The sequence below is a fragment of the Psittacula echo genome (genome assembly GCF_963264785.1).
Source record: "Psittacula echo genome assembly, chromosome: 2".
In the NCBI taxonomy this organism is placed as follows: Eukaryota; Metazoa; Chordata; class Aves; order Psittaciformes; family Psittacidae; genus Psittacula; species Psittacula echo.
The window spans coordinates 53,800,604-53,822,232 of NC_137737.1; the positions used below are offsets into that span (position 1 = coordinate 53,800,604).

General features: G+C 41.5%; 1 protein-coding gene across 4 annotated transcripts in view; it reads left to right on the forward strand.

The window, feature by feature from the left end:
• PRKAG2 (protein kinase AMP-activated non-catalytic subunit gamma 2) overlaps positions 1–21,629 on the forward strand; it is a gene marked incomplete at its 5' end in the record, with an annotated part of 225,434 nt that overhangs the window by 140,250 nt on the left and 63,555 nt on the right. For 2 of the 4 annotated variants that reach the window (XM_080611093.1, XM_080611094.1), the window contains one exon: positions 12,420–12,634. In XM_080611093.1, coding sequence (XP_080467219.1) covers positions 12,420–12,634 — 215 coding nt within the window. Of the gene's footprint in view, positions 1–12,419; positions 12,644–21,629 lie in introns of all 4 variants that reach the window. The other 2 variants (XM_080611091.1, XM_080611092.1) reach the window with 2 other exon arrangements.

Sequence of the window (21,629 nt, forward strand, 5' to 3'; positions counted from 1 at the left end):
GGCACTTGCGCACTTCCCTGCCAGAGGCCTGAGCACCAGAGACCTGGGTGTTGAGAGAAGGGATCGGCTGCAACCTGTTGTGCAGCCAAGCAAAGGAAGCCACCCTGTGGCGTGCTGCAGGGGACTGGTCTAGCAGGTGCTCTGCTGAGTAGCAAAGTGGATGGGGAAGGTTTACATCAGCCTGCAAGCAGAAGGTGAAATAACAAGAAAAAAGTAAATCCGCGAGGAATTCCTTAGTAGTGTCACTCTCTAGTGGACCTGAAGTGGAGTGTTAGATGTAACATTTAGCAGGAAGTGTAGGGAGGAGAGGAGATGCTTGGTCTGCAGGAGGAGGAGGTAGATCAGGAGCCAAGAAAGCATATGTGGCTGGGAAGGCAAAGCCCAACCTTGGTGCAGAACTACCAGAAATGCGTGTGGCCACAATAAACACTTCACAGAGAGATAAAATTGGACCAGGTGTTGGTTGTTTCAATGCAATGGACGTCATTGAAGTTTAGTTCCCTCTCCTGAGTTTGAATTTTACTCATGGGCAGGTAAGAAGAATAAGATGATGGAGTTTAAGGGACCTCCGGAATGAGAGGATCAGTGAATATCCCAAAGTGAATGTTTGTTTCTTCCATGTGAGTTATATTTATCCAGGTATGTGTTTAAAGTTCCCTTTAGGCTTATGTTGACAAAGTAGGGATTATTTTCCGGCTGAACTCTTTAAGTAGGATGGGTCCAAGTGTTCATGGCTTTCCTGAGCATGTACATGCCTGTTAGTGTGCTTGACTTCCACAGCTGTGGCAACACCAGCATCTAAAACCTTGTAGGCATACCTTTTAGTGTACCTTGGGGTACTTCCTGACTCCATCTTGAAGTTTTAACATACAGCTGTGATATCGCTGCTCTTCAGCCTCATTTTAATGCTGGGTGTCATGACAGTACTTACTTTATTGGTAAGAGTATGGAGAATTGTGCTGAGAGGACCCAGCTTCATTTGCTTTTAAGCTTATTTAGCTTCTGTGCTGGGAGAAGAAAATGAGGTGGTAACTAATTCCTCATACATGGGAAGCATGGACTTGCCAGTGGTAGGTAAGGACACCCCAATGGAGGGCATATTTTAAGTCTTTTGATATAGTTGTGGTTTTGGTACATGGATGTACAGCTGCCTTCTCCCCTTTTTTCTTAATAGGGACCTGATCCAGATCCTATTCACAGCAATTGTTAGAAAGACTTGGCCTGTAGTTTCCTGTACACTTCAAGAGGTATAAACCAGCAATGCCACTGTACAAAGTGATTCTGCTTTCTGCCTGGTCTCTTTCCCACTTGTTTCAGCAAACACTTGTCTTGGCTCTCATACTTGTGCCGAGACAAGTGTTTGCATTGGGAAACCAGTCTGGATTGGAACTAACCAGAAGGATGGACACCTGAGGTTAGTTGTAACCTACACGACTCTGAGATCTAATTGTGAAAGGCAGAAGAAATCCAGTGTGGTGTGGATTATTTCATGCAAAGGTGCGGGCTAGTCTATGAGCAGACTAGTGTCTAGAGAAAGCTGCACTAATGTTCAACTAAAAGCATGATCCAGTGCCACAGAAGGCAATGGGAATGACACTACCAAGTGGCATAAGGAGCAAGAGCAAGCCCATAGCAATTTGTTTTCAATCAAACAAGATCCATGAAGTCATAAGTTATTTCTTCAGGAGAGTTTGGTATGTGTGCTAGAGAGCACTGTGTATCTCTGCAGTGCCATATGTGCACAAAAAGATTAATTCCCAGGTTAGCAAGAAAGGAATTACGATGAGAGAGAAGTCTGAGTCAGACACAGTGGGGAGAGGCAAATGCCACAGGCTGAGGCAGTGCTTGGACTCCTGCTGAATTTTGAAAAGAGCTAGAATGAGGGAGACTTTTTGTTCTTTTAATAAGAGAAGAACAGAGGGTTTGAACAACATGAATTTCAGACGCAAAGAAATGGCAAATTATGGCTTCATTCTCTAGCTCCAACTTTCTTGAGGATTTGGAATACTTTGCAAATATTTAATTACTCTCACCCCAGTGCCCTTGTAAGCATTGCAGAAAATAAACAAAAGTAAACTGTGCTGTGAGACTGGCAATCCAGCTGTAACTCCAATGCCTTTACTAGCACCTCTAGAGCTATTTTATTCATTGTAAAAGTAGAAAAATGAGGCTAATATAAACTGATACATTACATAGACTGTTCCAGGACCCGAGTCCTGAAGACTCTGCTCTGACAGCCTAATAACTGTTGCTCCCAACCTCAGAAAGCAGCACAGTATAAACACTTGCCTTCTTGCTGTGCAGTCGAGACTCATGCAGTGTTACACTCCCCTGGCGCCAGCCCTGAAGCTTTCATGCATGCCCTGTAAATAGATACCCGAGTGGTCTTTATGTGCATTAATATTCTGTCTCTTGGTTACACAGAGAGAAGATGTACTAGGCAGATGAAAACCCCTACAGTGATTTCAGTGGGGTTCTGCAGGCTTGGATTAGACTGTTCTTTTCATTAACTTGGACCTCTAATGACAGATCTGCAGAATGCTTGAGGGTTGTTTTTTTTCAATTTCCACAGGGTGTTCCTCTGCTTTAGCATGTTGCAGAAATAAGGTACATGGTTAAGGCCCTGATTCAGAGCAATTAAGCTGAGAAAAATCTTTGCCTTAATTCCCTCGTTTTTTAAATTTACATTGGATGAGCATATTGTAAATCATAGGAGAAGAAACAACGTCCTCTATTCTGCCACCCTCCCAAGCATCTGCTTTTGAAAAGCTGACATTTAGTACAGTGATTAAGTATGAAATCTGTGTGAAATTAGGCATCAGAACAAGCAAGTAATTACTTCCAAACTTGTCTTTATATGTTGTGCATACAACACTCCCACTCCCACCTTTCCTCCCTTTATTTTCCTCTCCTTTTCCTTTGCCTGTCAAACTGCAAACCCTTCAGGTTGGTGCCTGTGTTATCTTTTATGTTTGTGAAGCACATTGCACACAGTGGTTGGGTGCTACCAGAGGCAAAATACAAAGGATGATGACCACAAGGTCAAGGGAGGGGACTCTCCTCCTCTACTCTGCTCTTATGAGACCCCACCTGCAGTCCTGCATTCAGCTCTGGGCCCCCAAACATAAGAAGTACATGGACCTGTTGAAGATGTTCTGAGGGCTGCAGCACCTCTCCTAGGGAGACAGGCTGAGAGCTCAGGCTGTCCAGCCTGAAGAAGAGAAGGCTCTGGGGAGACCTTAGAGCAGCTTCTAGTGCCTAAAGGGGCTACAAGAAATTTGGAGAGGGACTTTTGACAAGGGGAGGTAGGGACAGGACAAGGGAGATGGCTTTAAACTGAAAGAGGGTTGATTTAGATTAGATATAAAGAAGTTCTTCCCTGTGAGGGTGGTGAGGCACTTGCACAGGTTGCCTAGAGAAGCTGTGGCTTCCCACTGGCAGTGTTCAAGTCCAGGTTGGATGGGGCTTGAAGCAACCTGGTCTAGAGGAAGATGTCCCTGCCCATGGCAGGGGGTTGGAACTGGATGATCTTAAAGGTCCCTTTCAACTATGATGAATATTATGGTAACTGTGTTTTGGAAGCTTTGCTGTTCAAAACCAGAGAGCAGGTTTCAGGTTATAGCAGCCTCTAGCAGAGGACAGGGTAATGCAGAGACAGACAGTGCTGGCCACCCAGTGTCACCAAGGACAGGCTGTTTCCAGCCTTCTGTAATGGCAGGGGAGTGTTTGGCTCAGCGTGACTCAGAACAGAAAGAAAGCCCAGATAGGACAACTGAGTTTCATGTGGAAAGAGCTGTTAAATGTTAGCTTTAGCAGCCAGATGTCTTTGTGAAACAGAAAACAAAAGTTATTTCATTAAAGCCTCTGAACACCAAGTACTCTATGAAAGTTTAAATGCCAGGTGGTGTATTAGGTGAATAAAGTTGTCCTGCTGTAGGCATTGCTTCTCCCAGCAGCCGGCTGTAACCAGCACATAGTACAAGTACCCATGTGAATCCCTGCCATGTGATGCAGTGCTGTGCCTTCCTAACATGCTGATATGGGGCTGGGAAGCCAGGGGAGACTTTTCTTTCAGCAGTTATCAGTATGTTGATAAGGGCCAACTGTTGCACGTGGCTGATTTGCATGGATTGGCTTACACTCATCAGTCATCCGTCTCGGATCAGGAAAACTCGGGGTTTGCACAGATGTCACATGTCTTTCCCACATGGTTTGAATGGAGTGATTGATTTTCATTTTAGTGACTTTTTAGATTGGTATCACTGTACTGCACAGTTAGATTTTGTTACAATCCAGCAGTTACCCCCAGGCAGCACTGCAGAATGGCACATCCCCTTGTTGGCAGTCCTGGGCTTGGGTACAGCAGGAGCCATTGGGCAGGTGGCACTCTTAAACTCCTCTTGCTCTGCTGTCAGTGGCAGGATTGGATTTAGGAAATTAAAAGATGGCATTTGCAAGCTTCATGACCCCATGCTCTGTGGGTGACAGATGCACAGGAGCGTAAAGTGTTCTTCACATGTGCTTCTCATAGTGGTACATGCCCCAACCTCCTCCTCCTGCTTCTCGTGGTTCTGCAGGATGTTTCCCATGGTGCTGTTAACCTGCTGAGAATCACTGTTAGTACTTTACTCCTGTCACTAGTACCTGTGCTGGCAAGGTACATGCTGCCTGTGTTCCTGACAGTGCATGCTGGCCACAGCCATATGGTGTCTCGTAAAGTCCTGGTGCCAGTCTCTCAGTATAATTACCATGCTGAGCTAATTACTCATGGCTGACTTAGGCACTTACTCAGTGGCTACCTCAGCCATTACCAGGACCTCTTCATCTATCCTCTGTCAGGCTGCCAAACAGCAATGGAATGTGCATTTGGCTGTCTCAGAAAATCAAAACCAAGAAAAGCCATTGTTTGCCATCAAGCTCACGGGTGATCTCCATGTCTTTGCTATGAATTCTTTGCCCATGGCATTCCCTCAAGTATTTGCAAGACAAAGGAGAAGGGGTGGCAGAAAATGGGGAATTAGAAGTCAGGTTGGAACGTTCTGGCCAATGAGAACTAGAAAAATCCCTCTGTGAGGGATGCTGTACACCAGGATTTCTGGTCTTTGTCTGCTGTGTTCAGATCCCATGTATCTGTTGCTTTAAAAGCAACAAATTGGTGATTCTGTACATCTCTGGATCCTATATACTACTCCCTACAGCTCGCCTATAGCCCTAAAAGCCCAAGTTCAGCCCTTGACAGCCACCTCTTTCCTGGCAACCCCATGTCAACTCACATACTCTGACAGAAATTTTTCTGCTGAATAAAGGAAAAATGCAAATCTGTTGAGAACAGGCAATGCAAAACCCAAGGTGATGAAACTCATCTGATTGTAGAGAATAACTATCAAGAACTAAGTGTGGAAACACAGGCTCGCTGCGGAGGTTTCAGTCTCAAAAAAGTGCTGAGCTTGGGAGAGGGAGAAGGTAGGAACCAGTAGCCAGGGTGCATTTGCAGGGGGACCAGAGGAGCTTTGCAGGATTAGGAGCCCATGGCTGGAAGCCTGCCTGGTAGTGCAGCGGTGATGCCTGCTTTGGTAATATATCCAAGTGCATTTAACAAATATAAGATAACCAGTGTACGATTCTGGGCAGGGTGGAAGATCCTCTTTCTAATCAGCAGGGCAGGAGAAATCTGCAGAATAGAATATGGCACTGGGGAGGTGTTTCTCCTGATCAGCCTTTCCTCATAAAGGGGCCTCCAGAGCTTCAGAAAGATGAACAATCCTCAAACTTCACTAAATTAAACTCTTCAACTCTTGATTTTCTGTTTTACAAGGAAAAGGTGCTATATTGCAGATTCCACAGGTAATAAGTGGTGTTCAGCTGGGTCTCTTTAGTTTGGAGGACACTGAGGGGTGACCTCATCAATGTTTACAAATATGTAAAGGGTGAGTGTCAGGATGATGGAGCTAGGTTTTTTTCAGTGATGTCCAGTGATAGGACAAGGGGTAATGGGTGTAAACTGGAGCATAGGTTCCATGTGAACATCAGGAAAAACTTCTTTACTGTGAGAGTGACAGAGCACTGGAACAGGTTGCCCAGAGGGGTTGTGGAGTCTCCTATGTTGGAGATATTCAAGGCCCGGCTGGACAAGTTCCTGTGTGATGTACTCGAGGTTACCCTGCTCTTGCAGGGGGGGTTGGACTAGATGATCTTTTGAGGTCCCTTCCAACCCTTGGGATTCTGTGATTCTGTGATTCAGGTATGTAAATAGACCACAAGCAGAGTAGAACAGGCTGAATCCTGGAAACTGATCAGCTTTGTCTTTGGTTTTACAGTGAAATAGCTTCTGAAGGAAAAGTTGGAGCTTTCACATTGATATTTCTGTGCCTGAGATCACTTAAGGAGCGGTTTCCTTTACTATGTTTGAACTAATATAAATAAATTAATTTTTTACTGCAAAAATATATGTTTCCCTGTGAAACTTTTCAGACAGCACATGATATTTTAATGACTTAACAGATTTATTGTTCTTTTCCTTTGATTAATAAAATATTGGACAGATGTTTATGGAAACAAGTAAGCTTCCCATTGAATGGTGTACCAGCTAAGTGAAAAGTGTGGAGTTGTTTCAATGGGATTGAAACAAATGTGCTTGCTGAAGCAGCTGGGATAGATGCTGCTCAGTTGGATCCAGGGAGCCTGAGGGGAGGATTGGAAGGCCTGGCCATTATATGGGTGGTGCACTGGTGATCACAGACACAGGCAACAGTAAAATCTATAGTTCTTGTGTGGTGTGTAAGCTCAAAATGGCAGGAAATCTCCTGTTTTTTCTGTAGAATAATCTTCCCATTTTTCTGTAGAATAACTCTTATGATTACTTTTCAGGGTTAATTTTATTCCTTTTTTATTTTAACTAACAGGTGGTTTACAACACTTAGTGTCAGTATCACCAATACTATTAGAATAGAAACAGCCAGCAGCCATTTACCTGCTTCTAGGTCCGTTAAGTGGCATTAAACTTAATTTCACCTAATTTGCATCAATTTGCTTCTGTGTCAAAATGAACATGGTATTGTGTCTGAAGAGTGAATCAGCCTAATGAACAGATGACTCGGCTCCAATTCCCTTGTGCTGCTAACTACTTAAAATTCAGCAGCCACAGCCTGCCGCCTTCTCTGTTTCACTGCTGGCCGAAGAATGGAAATGAAAGGACAGGGTTGTCCTGGGAAGGAATCAGAGAAAAAGTGTCACATGGAGACACTGAAAATGGAAAATCCTTTTGTGTTTTTCTGAGAAGTTTCATTCTAAATGGTAAATTAATAAATCTATATATATGAATTTGGACAGCTATTTTAGCAACAGCCTTATATGTTAACAATGGCATTACCTGCTTGATCAAGCACAGGGCAAGAGTGATCACCGAAGTGATTCCCAGGAAGACATGAATCATAGAGTAATAGAATCATAGAATAGTTTGGGTTGGAAGGAATCTTAAAGGTCACCCAGTTCCAGCCCCCTGCCACAGGCAGGGACACTTGCACTAGACCAGTTGCTCCAAGCCCTGTCCAACCTGGCCTTGAACACTGCCAGGGATGGGGCAGCCACAGCTTCTCTGGGGAACCTGTGCCAGTGCCTCATCACCCTCACAGTGAAGAATTTCTTCCTAATATCTAATCTAAATCTACCCTCTTCTGAAGTGATTTATTTTTCATGGCCAGGAACTCTTCACTGTGTTAACAACTTCATCTTAAATGCACAAATAGAAAAGTCAAGTCTGAGAGCAGGCTGCTGGCTATATCCCTTGGGCCCTTAAGGAGGGAGTGTGGCTCTATTACGAATCACCTAAGGCCAGCTTCTGTGGGCATCTGTGGGCAGGTGGTTCCAAATGTTCACAGGCACAGGGACTGTTTTTCTTTCTGGAAAAGGGTGGATATAAAACGGAGGCTCTGGCAAGAATCACTGGGCTGTGAGCATCCCTCCTCCCAGAAAGCACCAGATGCATCCTGCCAGGTCAGGCGTGAAATGTAGGTGACAGAACTAATTGTGGGTGTCACCAGGGAATGTCAGAGGGCAGCCACTCTTCTTCCCTTGGGAGGATGGGAATGACAATGCAGTGCTTTATCCTTTCCTGTTACTTATTAGTAGAAGGCTGGTTTGGATCAGAATGCCCAAGTTTGTGAGTGGAGAACTTAATGCCATGCAAACTAAGAGCTTTGTTTAAAGAAATAGTAGCAAATACCTAGAGAAACATGTGAAGGTAGCAACATTATTTTTGTATGTTTGTGACCAGCTATATACCAGATAGTACTGACTGCGAAAGGCCGAAGGGGGTCTGCTGTTATGGCAGTACTTTCTCGGGCCTCTTGCCTCCAGCATGTAATATCCAGCTAGATCCCAGCTGCAGTTGCTCTGGCACAGAGCTGAGCACTGCGCCATCACCACATACACTGTCACAGAGAGAAGGCAACTGGAGATAGCCTCATTTTGCTCAAAACTGAGGCTTGTGCTAGTTAGTTCTGTTAGGAACTCACATACATGTTCTGAGTAAAGTTATACTGTAACATGAAAGTTAATTCTTTACATTAATGCAATTTTGCTCCATTTACTCATATATTCTTATAAATTTTCTTATCCGTATGCATATTCAGTTATGCAAATATTGGTACTTATGATTCATCAACATGGAGACCACAAAGTTATCTTTTTTTGCTCTTGTTTTGTCCCCAGAAAGGAAATGTCAGGATGAATCAGAACAAAGCAAAACTCTTGGACTGTTTTAAAACTGGACAGGGACAATCAATAGAAAACGTGACAAAACCTTGTGTTGGCCAGTGACATAACTAGATATTTTCTCTCTTTTTTTTTGTCTAAAATGCTTTGCATGTGTTATGGAGAAAGGAAGAGCTACTTAGTTTCTTAAATATTACATTTCATTATGCATTTCATTGTCTGATGAAAGAAACATCAGCACAAGAGGTAATTACTTGCCATAGCAGCTCATCTTGTCACCAGAACCAGTAGAGTTTGCAGTCAGTCTCAAAGATTGTTTCTTCTCCACAATCCTATGTATGTACTGAATTTCTTCAACTTCATTATAGAAGACTCTAGAACTGTAGGCTAGTTTTCACTGCTTAATTTTTTTATGCATTCTTTCTCTCAAATGAACTGTTTTCAGCCATGGGATCTAGCTGTATCTTGTCTCTGCAATGGACTTCTGTAGAAGAACAGAACAGCTACTGCACATACATATAACTGTATTTACACCAATGCTGCCTGTTTAAACAGCAGTCCAATAGATTAAAGTTAATACAAATTTCTGTTACTCCTAAACTGATTTGGTCTGGGTATATAGTACAAATTTTCATTCTTTTTTGAGGCAGGCTTTTATAAGATCCTCTGTATGGGTTACAATGTTGATCTGTATCACAGCAGCCAAAGCTTTAGTTTTAATAATCATAAAGATATTTAACATTTCCTATGGGATTATTTCTTCAATCTCAGTATTGTATGAATATAAATAACATAGATACCACAATAGTGCTATGAGGTGAGCTTTTAAATACCAAAGATTGCAAAGCCTAATTACATAATTTAATCAAATAACCTGCAAAATAATCACAATTTTCCCTCCACCTCTGTGAGGAAACTGAGTCACAGAAATCTCAGCCTGATTACCAATCTGAATCTCAGATGCATTAGGGTGTGCCTCAGGGTGAGTACTTTATGTCTTAAGTGCCTAGTTGAAACAGAGAATTCTAAGACTCAGAGAGCTCCCTGTAAAGTTGCCGTAGTCACAGACACACTCAGCCATAAAAACTGATGCCAAGCATCCAAGGCTGGCATCCAAGAGGAGATTCACCATCAGTAAATGTTCTTATAAAATTGGAACCATACTGTCTGTCCTGGCTGTGCTGTGACACATCTACAGTGAAGTGGCAATAGTTTTCATAGGTGTAAGGGATGTGTATCAAAGGAGACCAAGAAACTAACATATTTTGTGTCCTACTGATGTCCTCTACACTTGGCAGGCCAGCCTTGTTAGGACGGTGAATATGTGGTTTCCTTATGTCTGGTAACAGCTCTTTTGGCAGAGCTTGTTGATACTGGAAATGTTTTTGTAGACTTGCTGAATACATTAGTGCACAATGAACACATCCAGCAGCAAGACTTTTAGATCTAATGGTGTTTTTCTCCCTTTTAGTGGTTTTACATTTGCATCGATTACAGCTACCATCCACCTCCAAACCCAGTCTGAGTGCTCAGGAAACATTTGTACATCCATAAAAACACAGAAGATAAGAGCATCTTCCCCAAGACTGTTTATCTAAATTTGTCTGTAAGCAAAACTGAACAGGCAAGTGAGATGACCTTTTTATCATTCAGGGTGTGGAACATTCTCCAGTGCCACAGAAATCATCAGAAATTGAGGACATTCAAAATACCAGGGTTATTCTTCTTGCCTCACCCTGTGGCATATCCCATTAGCCAGCATTTTATCTGCCTACAACACCCAGTCTCCACTGCATCTGTAGTTATTGCTGCTTGACTGGCAGAGCTGCTGGTCTCTTTATGAAATGAAATGGAAGTCCTTGGAGGCAGATGCAGTTTTGGAAAAAGACTGAAGAGAGGGTGTGAGTAAGGGGTCCTTTTTGATTCCAGCAAAGCTAAAATTTTTCAGTGAGAGTTAAGATTTTCTTTGAAAGAAAGAAATACATTACACTGCACCACTAAAACCACTGCAAATAAACCACAACATTAGAGCCTAAAGATTTCGCAGGATTCTTGATGAGTGATTCTATTCTCTTAAAGTTAAGTCTTTTCATACGTAAAAGCCATCAAGAATCACAGAATGGAATGGTTTGGGTTGGAAGGGACCTTAAGATCATCTAGTTCCAACCTGTCTGCCACAGGCAGGGACACCTTCCACTAGACCAGGTTTTTTTCAGTCAAGAATGGCAGCTAAAGAATAGTTACCTGAATTCCTTGTTAATGCATTTTATCATAAGATATGGTAACTCTTCCCCAAATATGTCAGGAGAAATGGTTTTGTCAGGTAACAGGTCCTTCCATGTATTGTTGGACTTCTTCTGAGTCCAGCATCTTAGTTACTACCGAGTTTTAGTCTTACTTTCCATCAATACAAAGTTTTCTTTGAAAATGCTGTCTGCAAGGTCAAATGTGACACTGAGAGGTAACGGGCATAAAGTGAGTTGTACTAATGCACTTTACTCTGGGTTAAAAGGAAGAACTGACAGAGGCTGCATGTGCACCAATGCAAAGCTTTTGAATGGGAAAAAAATCTCTGGTGCAAAAAACTGGTGGAGCCTTGAAAGCTCACAGTGAGAACATGAGCTAGACTTAGCATGAAAATGCATTATCCTGGTCTCACACACTTCTTTGAATATCTTGGGATTTTATGCTTATTAAACGCTTTCTTCTCTGCTCCCTTTCAAGGAACTTGAGTCCCCTCTGGACTAACTGATCATCTGCACAAATCTCTGGAACTAGAAGTGAACCAAGTGCAGAGATCATATAGCCCACTCTAAAATATGTAGCTCTGTCCAGCCTCCTGGCTTTTATGCATGTAAGTCTGTCCTGATTTATGCTGGCATGAGGGAATCATCCTTTGTTTGCTGATGTACACATTGATATAACAAGAAATACATATGTTGTAACTTGAATTTTCAAACTGTTTGTGGATGACTGCTGGTTTTCAAATGGGTCCTAAATATGACTTACATGATCTGTTTGATCACAATGCAGAACTGCTGTAAGAACATAACCAAAAATACAGCTGGGGTAGATGCACATGTCAAATAAAAACAGAATGCTCACAAGGGAAATAAACTGCTGCTGAGATTGATTTTCAGCAAAAGATGTGAATAATCTTTCTCCTCAAAGGCTGCTGAAAACAATTCTACCTTGTATAAAGGCATTGCTTAGAAACTTACAGAAAGCAGACTGAGCTTTATGGGAAATATGCCCTGTTTCTTTTTGCCTCTGCTCCTAATTTTATTCTAACTGCTGGCTGAGATACTGTTAAAATAATGAAAAAGAAGAAACAGCAACTATTAAAACTCTTGAGATAGAGGTGGTCCTGAGACTCACAGGAGTATTAAAATCATAACAATAAAGTAATATCAGTGTTGAGGATCAGTTTAGAAATAAGCAATCAGACAGGAGGTTAATTCAACACAAACCTCCAGCACTCTCATCTCACCACTATGCCTCCCTGTAAATGAATCAGACAGTTCAACCAGTTAAATGATTAAGAGTTTTACCAGCAAGGCAGAGCAATTCCCTTTGAGGAACAGGGAGCTGAGATACGTACTTTTAGCCTGGGGAAATGTGATGAAAACATACAGGTTCACTGTAAAGCTGAGATTTCTGTCTGCTTTTCTTCTGAACTGATCTTTCATCATTATTCTTGTTGACAGCCTCTGGCCTCTCCTCTTCTCCATCTACTCCAACACAAGTGACCAAGCAGCCCACGTTTCCTCTTGAATCCTATAAGCATGAGCCTGAGAGACTAGAAACACGGATTCATTGTTCTTCACCACCGGACACAGGGCAGAGATTTTCTTTGCCTCCATCTCAAAGTGCAGCCAAGCCTCCAATCATGACACCATCTCCCTGTGCTACCTCAAAACCAGTAAGTAAAGTGTGTGTCCAGTTTTCCACTAAGAAATGTACAGGGTTGTGTGTTAACTGTTTCCTGTATTACAGCCAACGGGCTAGAGTGCGTGTGTCCATACTGTGGAACAGAATGAGAACAATGTCACAGGCTTTTCCTTCAGATTTGTCTCAGCTTTCCCAGTGTTCAGTGCACAAGGCACTAGGAATTCAAAGGTGGTAGCTCCCCTCATGATTTACCTAAATAGCAACCCATTTTTGCACTATTCTCAAGTGAGTTTTGCAGTGGCTGCATATCCCAGCATACACAGCTGCTTTAAAGGATAAGATTTTATTTAGGATTGTCTTTTATCTCCCTCAGGAAGAGCTGATGAGAGAGCTAGGAGCCAAGGAGAGCATATAGAAAAGAAATTCACACTATGAGCTGCAGGAGTTCTGAGTTCCTGCTGCCTCTGGAGTCTGAGATGACTGGGACAGCTGGTGACTAATGGCACTAGTTGCTATCACACCTCCTGCCACAGCTGAGAGAGTAGGGGAAGAAGGGCAGCGCTACCGGGGTATTTATCCAGCCTCCCATGTAGTAGTGGTGTCTTCACAACAGTGGTTTCTTCAGTTCCTGGGAATGCATGAACTCAGCAGTTCCTGGAAATATATAAATTCCAGCTGCTGATATGCTCCACTGCAACACCTATGCTGCATGCCATTGTGCCTTCTCGCCTCTCCTTCGCCAGCCTGAGCCTCAGAGGCATCACTCTTCTTTGCTCCTCTGCCTTTTGCCCCTCTCTTTTTCGAGTGAATTCCTTTGCATTAACTATATCTTTCCATTCCCCTGCCTCATGGAGCTAGCAGTCTGTGAGCTGTCACTGGAGTTAACTACCCTGCATCTGTCTTTCCCAGCTTTCCTTCTTTTTTTTTTCCCTCAGAATATAAGATCTTTGACACTTTCTATACCTATAAACCTAGAACTGTAGAGGACATAAAGGTTCATGAGCTCTGCTTCCCTGTTGAACAACTACAAGTTCTGTTTTGTTCCAGTTCTTAGTAATTTATTTAAAAGCAGGAAGTTTCCTCCCTCTTGCTGTTCCAGGATCTGAATACGCTAACACAGCAATCACAAAATCATTTTGCTTTTGTGGTAGGAACATCCACAGCAGCAGCCACAGCACCAGCCACTGTTATGCTGAAAGTCTTTAGGTACTGGATCAGTGTTCACATACTACTTTCAAGTCGCTCACATGCATCCAGTAAAACACATACCCTATTTTGAGGATGTCTTTTGTAACAGTTAGGAGGTCTCTGATTTTCAATCCAATTTTTTTATGGACAGGTTATGACCATTTGCTCTTATAATTAATAGCCATTTTCATTCATCATTTGTTACATCCTGCTGTACCTGTAGCCAACCTTTGTTTCTCTAGATTAAGCAAACCAAACTCTCCTACAAAATACAGACTTTGTGTTGTGCTTCTATGCAAAAGTAAATAGTTAAAGTAGTGAATAAAATAAATCCTGTCTTTATAGTTAGGGAACTCCAGCAGTAACTTTCCTGACTGCCTTTCCATGTCCGTAGTAGACTTTGAATACATAAATTATGAAATTCAAGGGCATGTAGGATAAAAATAGCTTTGGTAGGTTTCAGTCAATCAGTCATATTATTTGCATCTGAACGTGTTTATCTGTTACACAGCTACAGAGGAGTCTTTTGTACCTGTTACAATAGAAATGGGGAAACAACATAATCTTAGCACATTCCTCTGACCAAAAGACTGAAAAGTTTGTTTTGTTTTTATTATTTGCTGATTTGGACAATGTGAAGTTGAGTAGAAGATGCCAGAATAAAGAAAGAGAATTCTCAGCAAGTAGTTATGAACTGTTGTGGTTGTATGGACAAGAGAGAGTATGGATGGAAACTCAGTATGCTGGACTCAATTATCTCCTGTTCAGAAGTTACAGAAATACAAAGGTGGTGTACCACCTGAGTATCTGTGCTTGGTATTCTCTGGTAACAGTGAGTGTGCAGGACTGCCAGTGAATCATTAAGTTTTTTGGTTTGCTTGGGAACAGATGTCAGCAGCTACAGGTCTGTGAGGAACAAGGCCCTGGATGTTTAATTTGCAACAGAGATCAGAGAGGTCTGCCATGCTCTTCTAGTAGGAGAAGATGTTAGAGAGGAGAAAGGCTGAGTTTCTGCAGAAGGGCAAGAATCTGAAGCTGATGGGTGTTCACTCAGGACCATTGTGTCTTTTGATCCCTGTTATTTACATAGCATCCCATTACAAATACAACAGCAGTAGACCAACATTCTTGATTCAAGTACTGTATTTCAACCATCTCATTTATTCTGAGCTGTGTGTTAGTAAATAAATGTTTTCACAATGCACATGCCACAAGCAAATCTGTAAAAAGGCAAACTCAATTCCTTGTTTACTTATATCACCATTCCTTGGCATGACAATTCCAATTATCTTAAAAATACACAATAAATGATATGATAAATGGTTTCATAGTGGCCATGCTGTAAGATGATCAGTTTAATGACAGGGAAGCTTCCACGTATATCTGAAATAAGAAGCTGGCTCTTCTCTATAGGGGTCTTTCACATTAAATCTCATTTATTTATTACATTGTTTAAACTAGTGATGATAACATGTGAGATTCCAGAACTATTATAAAAGATTCATGATCCTCCATCCTTGGCGGTGTTCAAGGCCAGGTTGGATGAGGCCTTGGGTGGCATGGTTTAGTGTGAGGTGTCCCTGCCCATGGCAGGGGGGTTGGAACTACATGATCTTAAGGTCCTTTCCAACCCTAACTATTCTATGATTCTATGATTCTATATGTATTGCAGTAGCAAAGAGGAACCCCTGGACCCAGACTCAGAATTATTATTGGAAAAAACCCAAACACAGAACAGCAGATAATTATAGGAAGGTGCAGGACTTGGAATTTATCTTAGCCCATTTTTATAATTAACTGCATTTGAAGCTGCCTGTGTACTGGTTTTTTCTATGTCTGACACTGTGCCATAGAATGGTTAAATCTGTTTAGTAAGAGGACAGAATAAAAATGTTTATTTCCAGCAGATGTAATAAGAACTTTTCATGTTTTAGCAGCACTTAGAACAGTGTGTATCTTGATGTGATTTTGAAGCCTCAGATTCTGGCATGAGCAATAAAATGGGGAAGACAGTTCCTGTCAGACGGAGATTCTCCTTCAGTGAGTCTTACCTCAACACAGTATACAAAGCTAAGCAATTACCCTCATGCTAAATGGATGTCTGTGATAATCACCAAGGTCTGGATTTATTCTACCTAACTTTAGAAACCTATCTGAGCTGCTTAAGTTGGGAGTATAGTAGCTCCAGTTGTCTGTATCCCACAGAGAGGCATTTGCAGAGGATGAATCAGATCTTCAGTGGGCTGAACAGCCTTTTGCGCCAGTCATAAAGAGAGTGACTCTGTGTGTTGCATTTTTAACTGAGGCACCTCTGTTAGGTGCCAAAAGCTAGGTGTGATGAGGCTGTGACATAGCATTGCAGAAGCTCTAATAGGCTTTCTTCTGAGTGTGTAGGTGTTCCTAGTGGTTGAGTTAGAAGGTTATAATGAGAAATTCAGCTGATAAGAGATCAAAAGATACCACAAGATTACTGTGCACCCCATTAAATGTAGAAGGAGCAATTTGATTTTTCACCATACAGTTCATGACTCTGTACTTTGGCCTTGTGTTGTTTCGTCTGTGTAACCTTCAGGCAGTAAGCGGTGAATGATAACTCTTCTCTATTGTGACATTACTAACCATTACAGGAATGTAAGAGAGGTTGCAGATTCAGTAACCAACGTTTGCCCTGTTTCTGCTTTGACCATATTTTAAAGTGGAATGTAGTATGTTGAGCTTAATGTGGTTGTGTCGTCTTCATTTCATCCTTTCTTCTTCCACTAATGCATCAGACGCTGTGAAAATTGCAGTACTTCCTGTCTCCTGCAAACACAAGCATTTTTGTGGTACCTCATTTCCTGATCCTTATGGGTTTCCCCTTTCCTGGCTTGAGAAGAGTCCAGACCAGAGAAAGAAGATGCAAGCTCCAAATTGAGGAGTTGCCTTTGAGTTCTCATTAGGTGAAAAACCAGGTTGGAGCTTCCTCTGCTCGGAAGTGATAAAGGCATAGCATGCTTACAAATGGCCCTTTCCCTATGATTGTGTAGTTAACCACTGTTCTCTAAACAACTTCTGAGCCAAGGAATTTCCCAGAGCATTCGTAAAAAGAAGGCATCTCAGCCAGAAGTTAGTCTGAGACTTACTTTAAGCTTCTGTGAGCAAGTCCTGTTAAAACTGCAGATATAGCACACTGGAGGGACTGAAAGAATCCAGTCTGTTTTCATTTCACAAAGTCTTTGCTGCTCCAGCATATGGAAGAGGAGAGACGTAACGTACAGCAGGGACTCTATTCTAGTCCTAGACACAGAGAGGGAAACAAGATTGTTTCTGCAGCTACCTGCTTGTTAAACAGTAGCACTTCCCTGCAAGGCTTTTCATGCTGTTTCTTAGCCAAAATGTAGTAAACTCAAAACCAGGGCTGTTAACTTATTCAGCATGAAAGGCTATTACCTCACACCCTGCTACTGGCAAGGAGCCTGGCAACCAGGATATGTGCAGCAGCTCCTTCAGTTTGGCTTTCTCCAAAAAGCCATGTCACCTATCAGCGCTCTGTAATCTAGCTAGCAGATTAAAGAGATTTAAATCTGATGAAGAGAACAGAAAACTGTACTTTGATTCCAGTGTTGTCTTAAAGAAGAAAAAGGCTAGGAAAAAAAGGAATCAAAATCTTGTACATCTGCAAATGTACAAGAACTCCCTACTTCAGCATTTGTATAGTTTAAGGCAATATATCAGAGTGCCAAGACATTACTGTGATTCAACTTTGATTTACACCACAGTAAACTGATCACAGAAATTAGAGCCAGAAAGGCTGTCATTTACCAGTGAAGAAAGCTCTTCGCAATGTTGTGTCCAGGCTACTTTTAAGTGCCTTAAGACCAGCACTCCATTTGGGAGATGACTCTGTTCTCTAATAAATCCTATAGGCTGTAACAAGCTGTAAGTTGTTTAAACATTTCTCCTGACTGGAACTGTTGCTGTCCATATGAAAGTGTATTTCATTTAAAACGGTGTACATGTGTCCAACTGTTGGCATGTAACTAATGAGTTGCAAACGAAGAAAAAGAATAACTTTTTGATGAATTATGTAACAATTGCATACATTATTAGTGTGAAAATGTTTTGAGCCAATCTGGTGTGATTTCAGTCTCATTGGACACAGCATCACAGTAGCTCCACTGAATTGAATATAGGCTCACAGGAGAATTATTTCATATGGTTGGAAAGCCCATAGTGAGAGTCAGTGGGACATAAAGAACAAATAAACCAGTAAACTCACTTGGAACTGAACATTACAAAAATAGAAAGCTTCAGCTATACTACAATACTTTTTAATTACAGCTCCCATTTTATTAATATTCTGTTTTCCTGCTTCACCTTCTCCCTATTAGTCTTATCTTTAGTCATATCTTTTGTATCACATTTGGCATTTCCCTCACCTTGTAGTATTTAAAATATGCAACAAACATCTTACTATCCATTTTCTACCAGTTAATTTGCTTCTTTAAAAGCTACTTATTTGGTATAGAAGAAAAAAAGCCCAGTCACAACCTCTTGAAAGACTGGTTTCCTAATGTATTTGTATTATGGTTGCAGTGTTCAGATTCATGGCAATCAATCTTAGGATGCAGAGAAATTGTATTCCATAAAGATTATTTTTTCTGCCCTAAGGAAATGTATGTCTGTGCCAGCTTGTGGCTTTTTCTGCAGCCACAGAGATAATTTAATCAACTATCTATGGATTCACTCAGTGGAGAATTTATTTTAATGGCATAAAGTCCTACAATTTCTGTTCTTCCTAGTCCTAGGTCATAAGGAGAAAGGCTAGCTGGAAAGGATGAATAGCCAGAATGCTGAGTCCAATCATTTCCCAGCTGCTTTGACAGCTCTCATAAGGCTCTAAGTAGCTAAGGCAATTAAAATTAGAGCATCTCTGAGTCTTTTTTAAGATACACATTGGTACCAAAATCATGACCTCAGCATCCTGAAGACAGAGTTAGCGGCTTAAAGCTAAATTACTTATATCACTGTAAGTCCTGCACTATGCACGGTATAAAAAGGCTAAACTTAAGGATCTGGCCTCATGTGTCTATATAAATAGGTATCTTTTGAATAAATAACATGAGGTAAGATGGTGCTTTAAGATTGACAGCCTGATTTTACTTGCTGAACTGATTTCTTGTGGCACAGTTTATATCTGAATTTTAGACTTGTTAATTTAATATGCATCCTGTTATTTTGCTAGAAGATTGGAATTTCTCTTAAGAGTAAGCTGTGTTAGCAATTAGAAGTCTGACACATACCCTCTGATATAATGTAAAGCTGCAGCTTAATATACGATTGCTGACAGTTTCTTAGCAGCTGTATCTGGGCAATTTTGGAACACAAAAATTACTTACCATTTAGGCTGTTCTGTTGCACCATGCCTGCTTATGTATTGGACTAGAGGGAAAATCATAGAATCATAGAATAGTTAGGGTTGGAAAGGACCTTAAGATCACCTAGTTCCTGCCTATGGAAGGGAACCCTGTAAATTCCTCACCATCCTCATCACTCTTAGCCCCATTTTGTCTATATTTTATTTTTAGATAAACTGTCTTTAATGGCCAGCAGAGCTTTACGGAATGTAAAAAGTCAGTTGATACCAAAAGGAAATGGACTACAAAAAGCAGTGATATTTTTTTTTCACTTGCTCACAACATTCCTCAGTCTCTTCCTCTAGCTGGACAAAATAAACTGGTGAAGTTGGGAGAAATAAAGGGGACATTACAAACAACACTCACTTCTGTATGGCTTCTTTCAACCATCTTTCACATTTTATAGTGTCACTACCTGCTTATGCGCGAGGAGAGAGCAATACAGCGCTTAAAAATACAGCTTGTGTCTGTGGTTTACAATTCTAAGATTACAGTCAAGGGAGTTTGACCATTTGAAAGTCAGCTGCTCGGGCTGCTGACTCAGAAGGGGACTAGATACCATCTTGGCAACAGCTTGGAAAAATGTTTCCATTGTGCTGGTGAAATGAATGCAAAATATTTATTCTTTGAGCTTGTTCACAACAGCACTCTCAGCTGGAACTGAGGGTGGGGCCATGTGGAAGACATCTGTAGGAAGACAATAATGATTTGTGCAGTGCCCAAGGTACGCATAATCTTATTTCATGATTAACAAAGAACAAGGCTCCTGCCGTATGGGGCTTACAAGCTGAAGTGCAAACCGGTGAAGTAATCAACACAGAATAAAAGAGAAAAGGTAACAGAGGCAGGTCAGCAAAAGAAGGGGAGGGGGCAGAATTCAAGAGGGGATGTTTTTAATTTAGCCTTTTTCAAGTTTAGGGTACAGTAAATTGCCAGTGATAAGGTTAAAAGCTTAGACTTTTGAAATTTTTCTCTGTCAAACTTTCTCACAACTGCACAAGCCAGGGCATTTGTGGTATGTAGAAAGTCTTCTTCCTTGTACCTCAGAACAAAAAGGAACTAATTGCTATTTTGTGGTATACGAGCACACATGATTCAAGCAGAAAAATAAACATGATTCTTGCCCTGAGGACCTTATTGTCCAAGAGCCTGATCTAGCAAAACAGGCTAAGCAAATTCTGAAACTGTAAGAAAGTATTGGCTTAAACAAGATTGTTCCTAAGCACTATTTCCAGTCTATGCTTGCAGAATAGATTTTAAGTGTAGCCATAACATAGCTAGCAATGACAGAAGGCATTGAAGGAAGGTAACCTGAAGGTTACAGCACTGAGTTTAGTTGAGGTTGCTACGTATTTATGTTGCTGAATCTCAGGTCCTGTTCTGTTTTGGTTAATGTCATTGTGATGATGGCCTTGATCCAGGAAAGCACTTAAATATGTGGTTAATCTTAAGTATATTGGTAGTCCTGTTGGAGTCAACAGTACTAGAGCACTTAAAGCTATGTGCATACCAAGACACTTTGTTGGGTACAGGTCTTCTTTTAAAACACAAATGACTAGATCAAGTACTGAAGATGAGGAAGGAAGTGGATGAACAGACAGAGGATGGAAAAAAGAGTTGGGGAAAACATTAAAGGTTCAGAAAAGAAAGTGAGGGGAAGAGTCTGGGAATCAGAACAGAAAAGAGCTCCAGGCGACAATGGAAAATTGATAATCACCAAGTGGCAGGGAGAGCAGCAGCTGCAAGATTGCTATCTGCCTGCTGTTGTGTGTTTGGCCTTTCAAGCTTTGGGTGTTGGGATTGTATTTACTTGGAAACATTAGTAGTGTGTACTACCTCAGGATCCAGAGCCTTACATAAATGGAAACAGCTATTGATGAAGACATGGCTTATGAAAGAAAACAACAAGATTCCTCTCCTAGCCCTTTTCCTTAAGTATGCTGGTAATTGCCACACAAGAGAGCATCCCAACAGACCTGTTGCACACAGGGACAGGAGGCTGCCAAAGCTGATTTCTTAGGGTGCACCATAAGGAATAGTTTCCACAGAAAGTGCACAACTTTCCTGGAATATGTCTTCCTGAAAAAGACAGCAAGATGCCACCAAGCATGGCTGTCGTACCAAAGGACATAACGCACACTGGTCACCAAGTAGTTTCTTCCATCATCCAAGATTTTACAAGTACAAAAGTTACATTTTGAAGAAAAAGATGCCCTCCTCAACCTTCTTTCTTTTTCTCATACCCTCTAGCATTTGTCTGCTGCTGTTTTAGAGAAGAAATCATGGAATTCAGAGTGTTTCAGTTGCAGAATCATTCAGGAGAAAAAAGTTTAAAAAGGAGAAAAATATAGTGGCAGTAGCTGGGCATGCTTTAGAGATCAGGGAGAGCTGGCTGCAACCATCTGCCCTATCAGAGATCACTTGTGCAACTCTAAATCACTT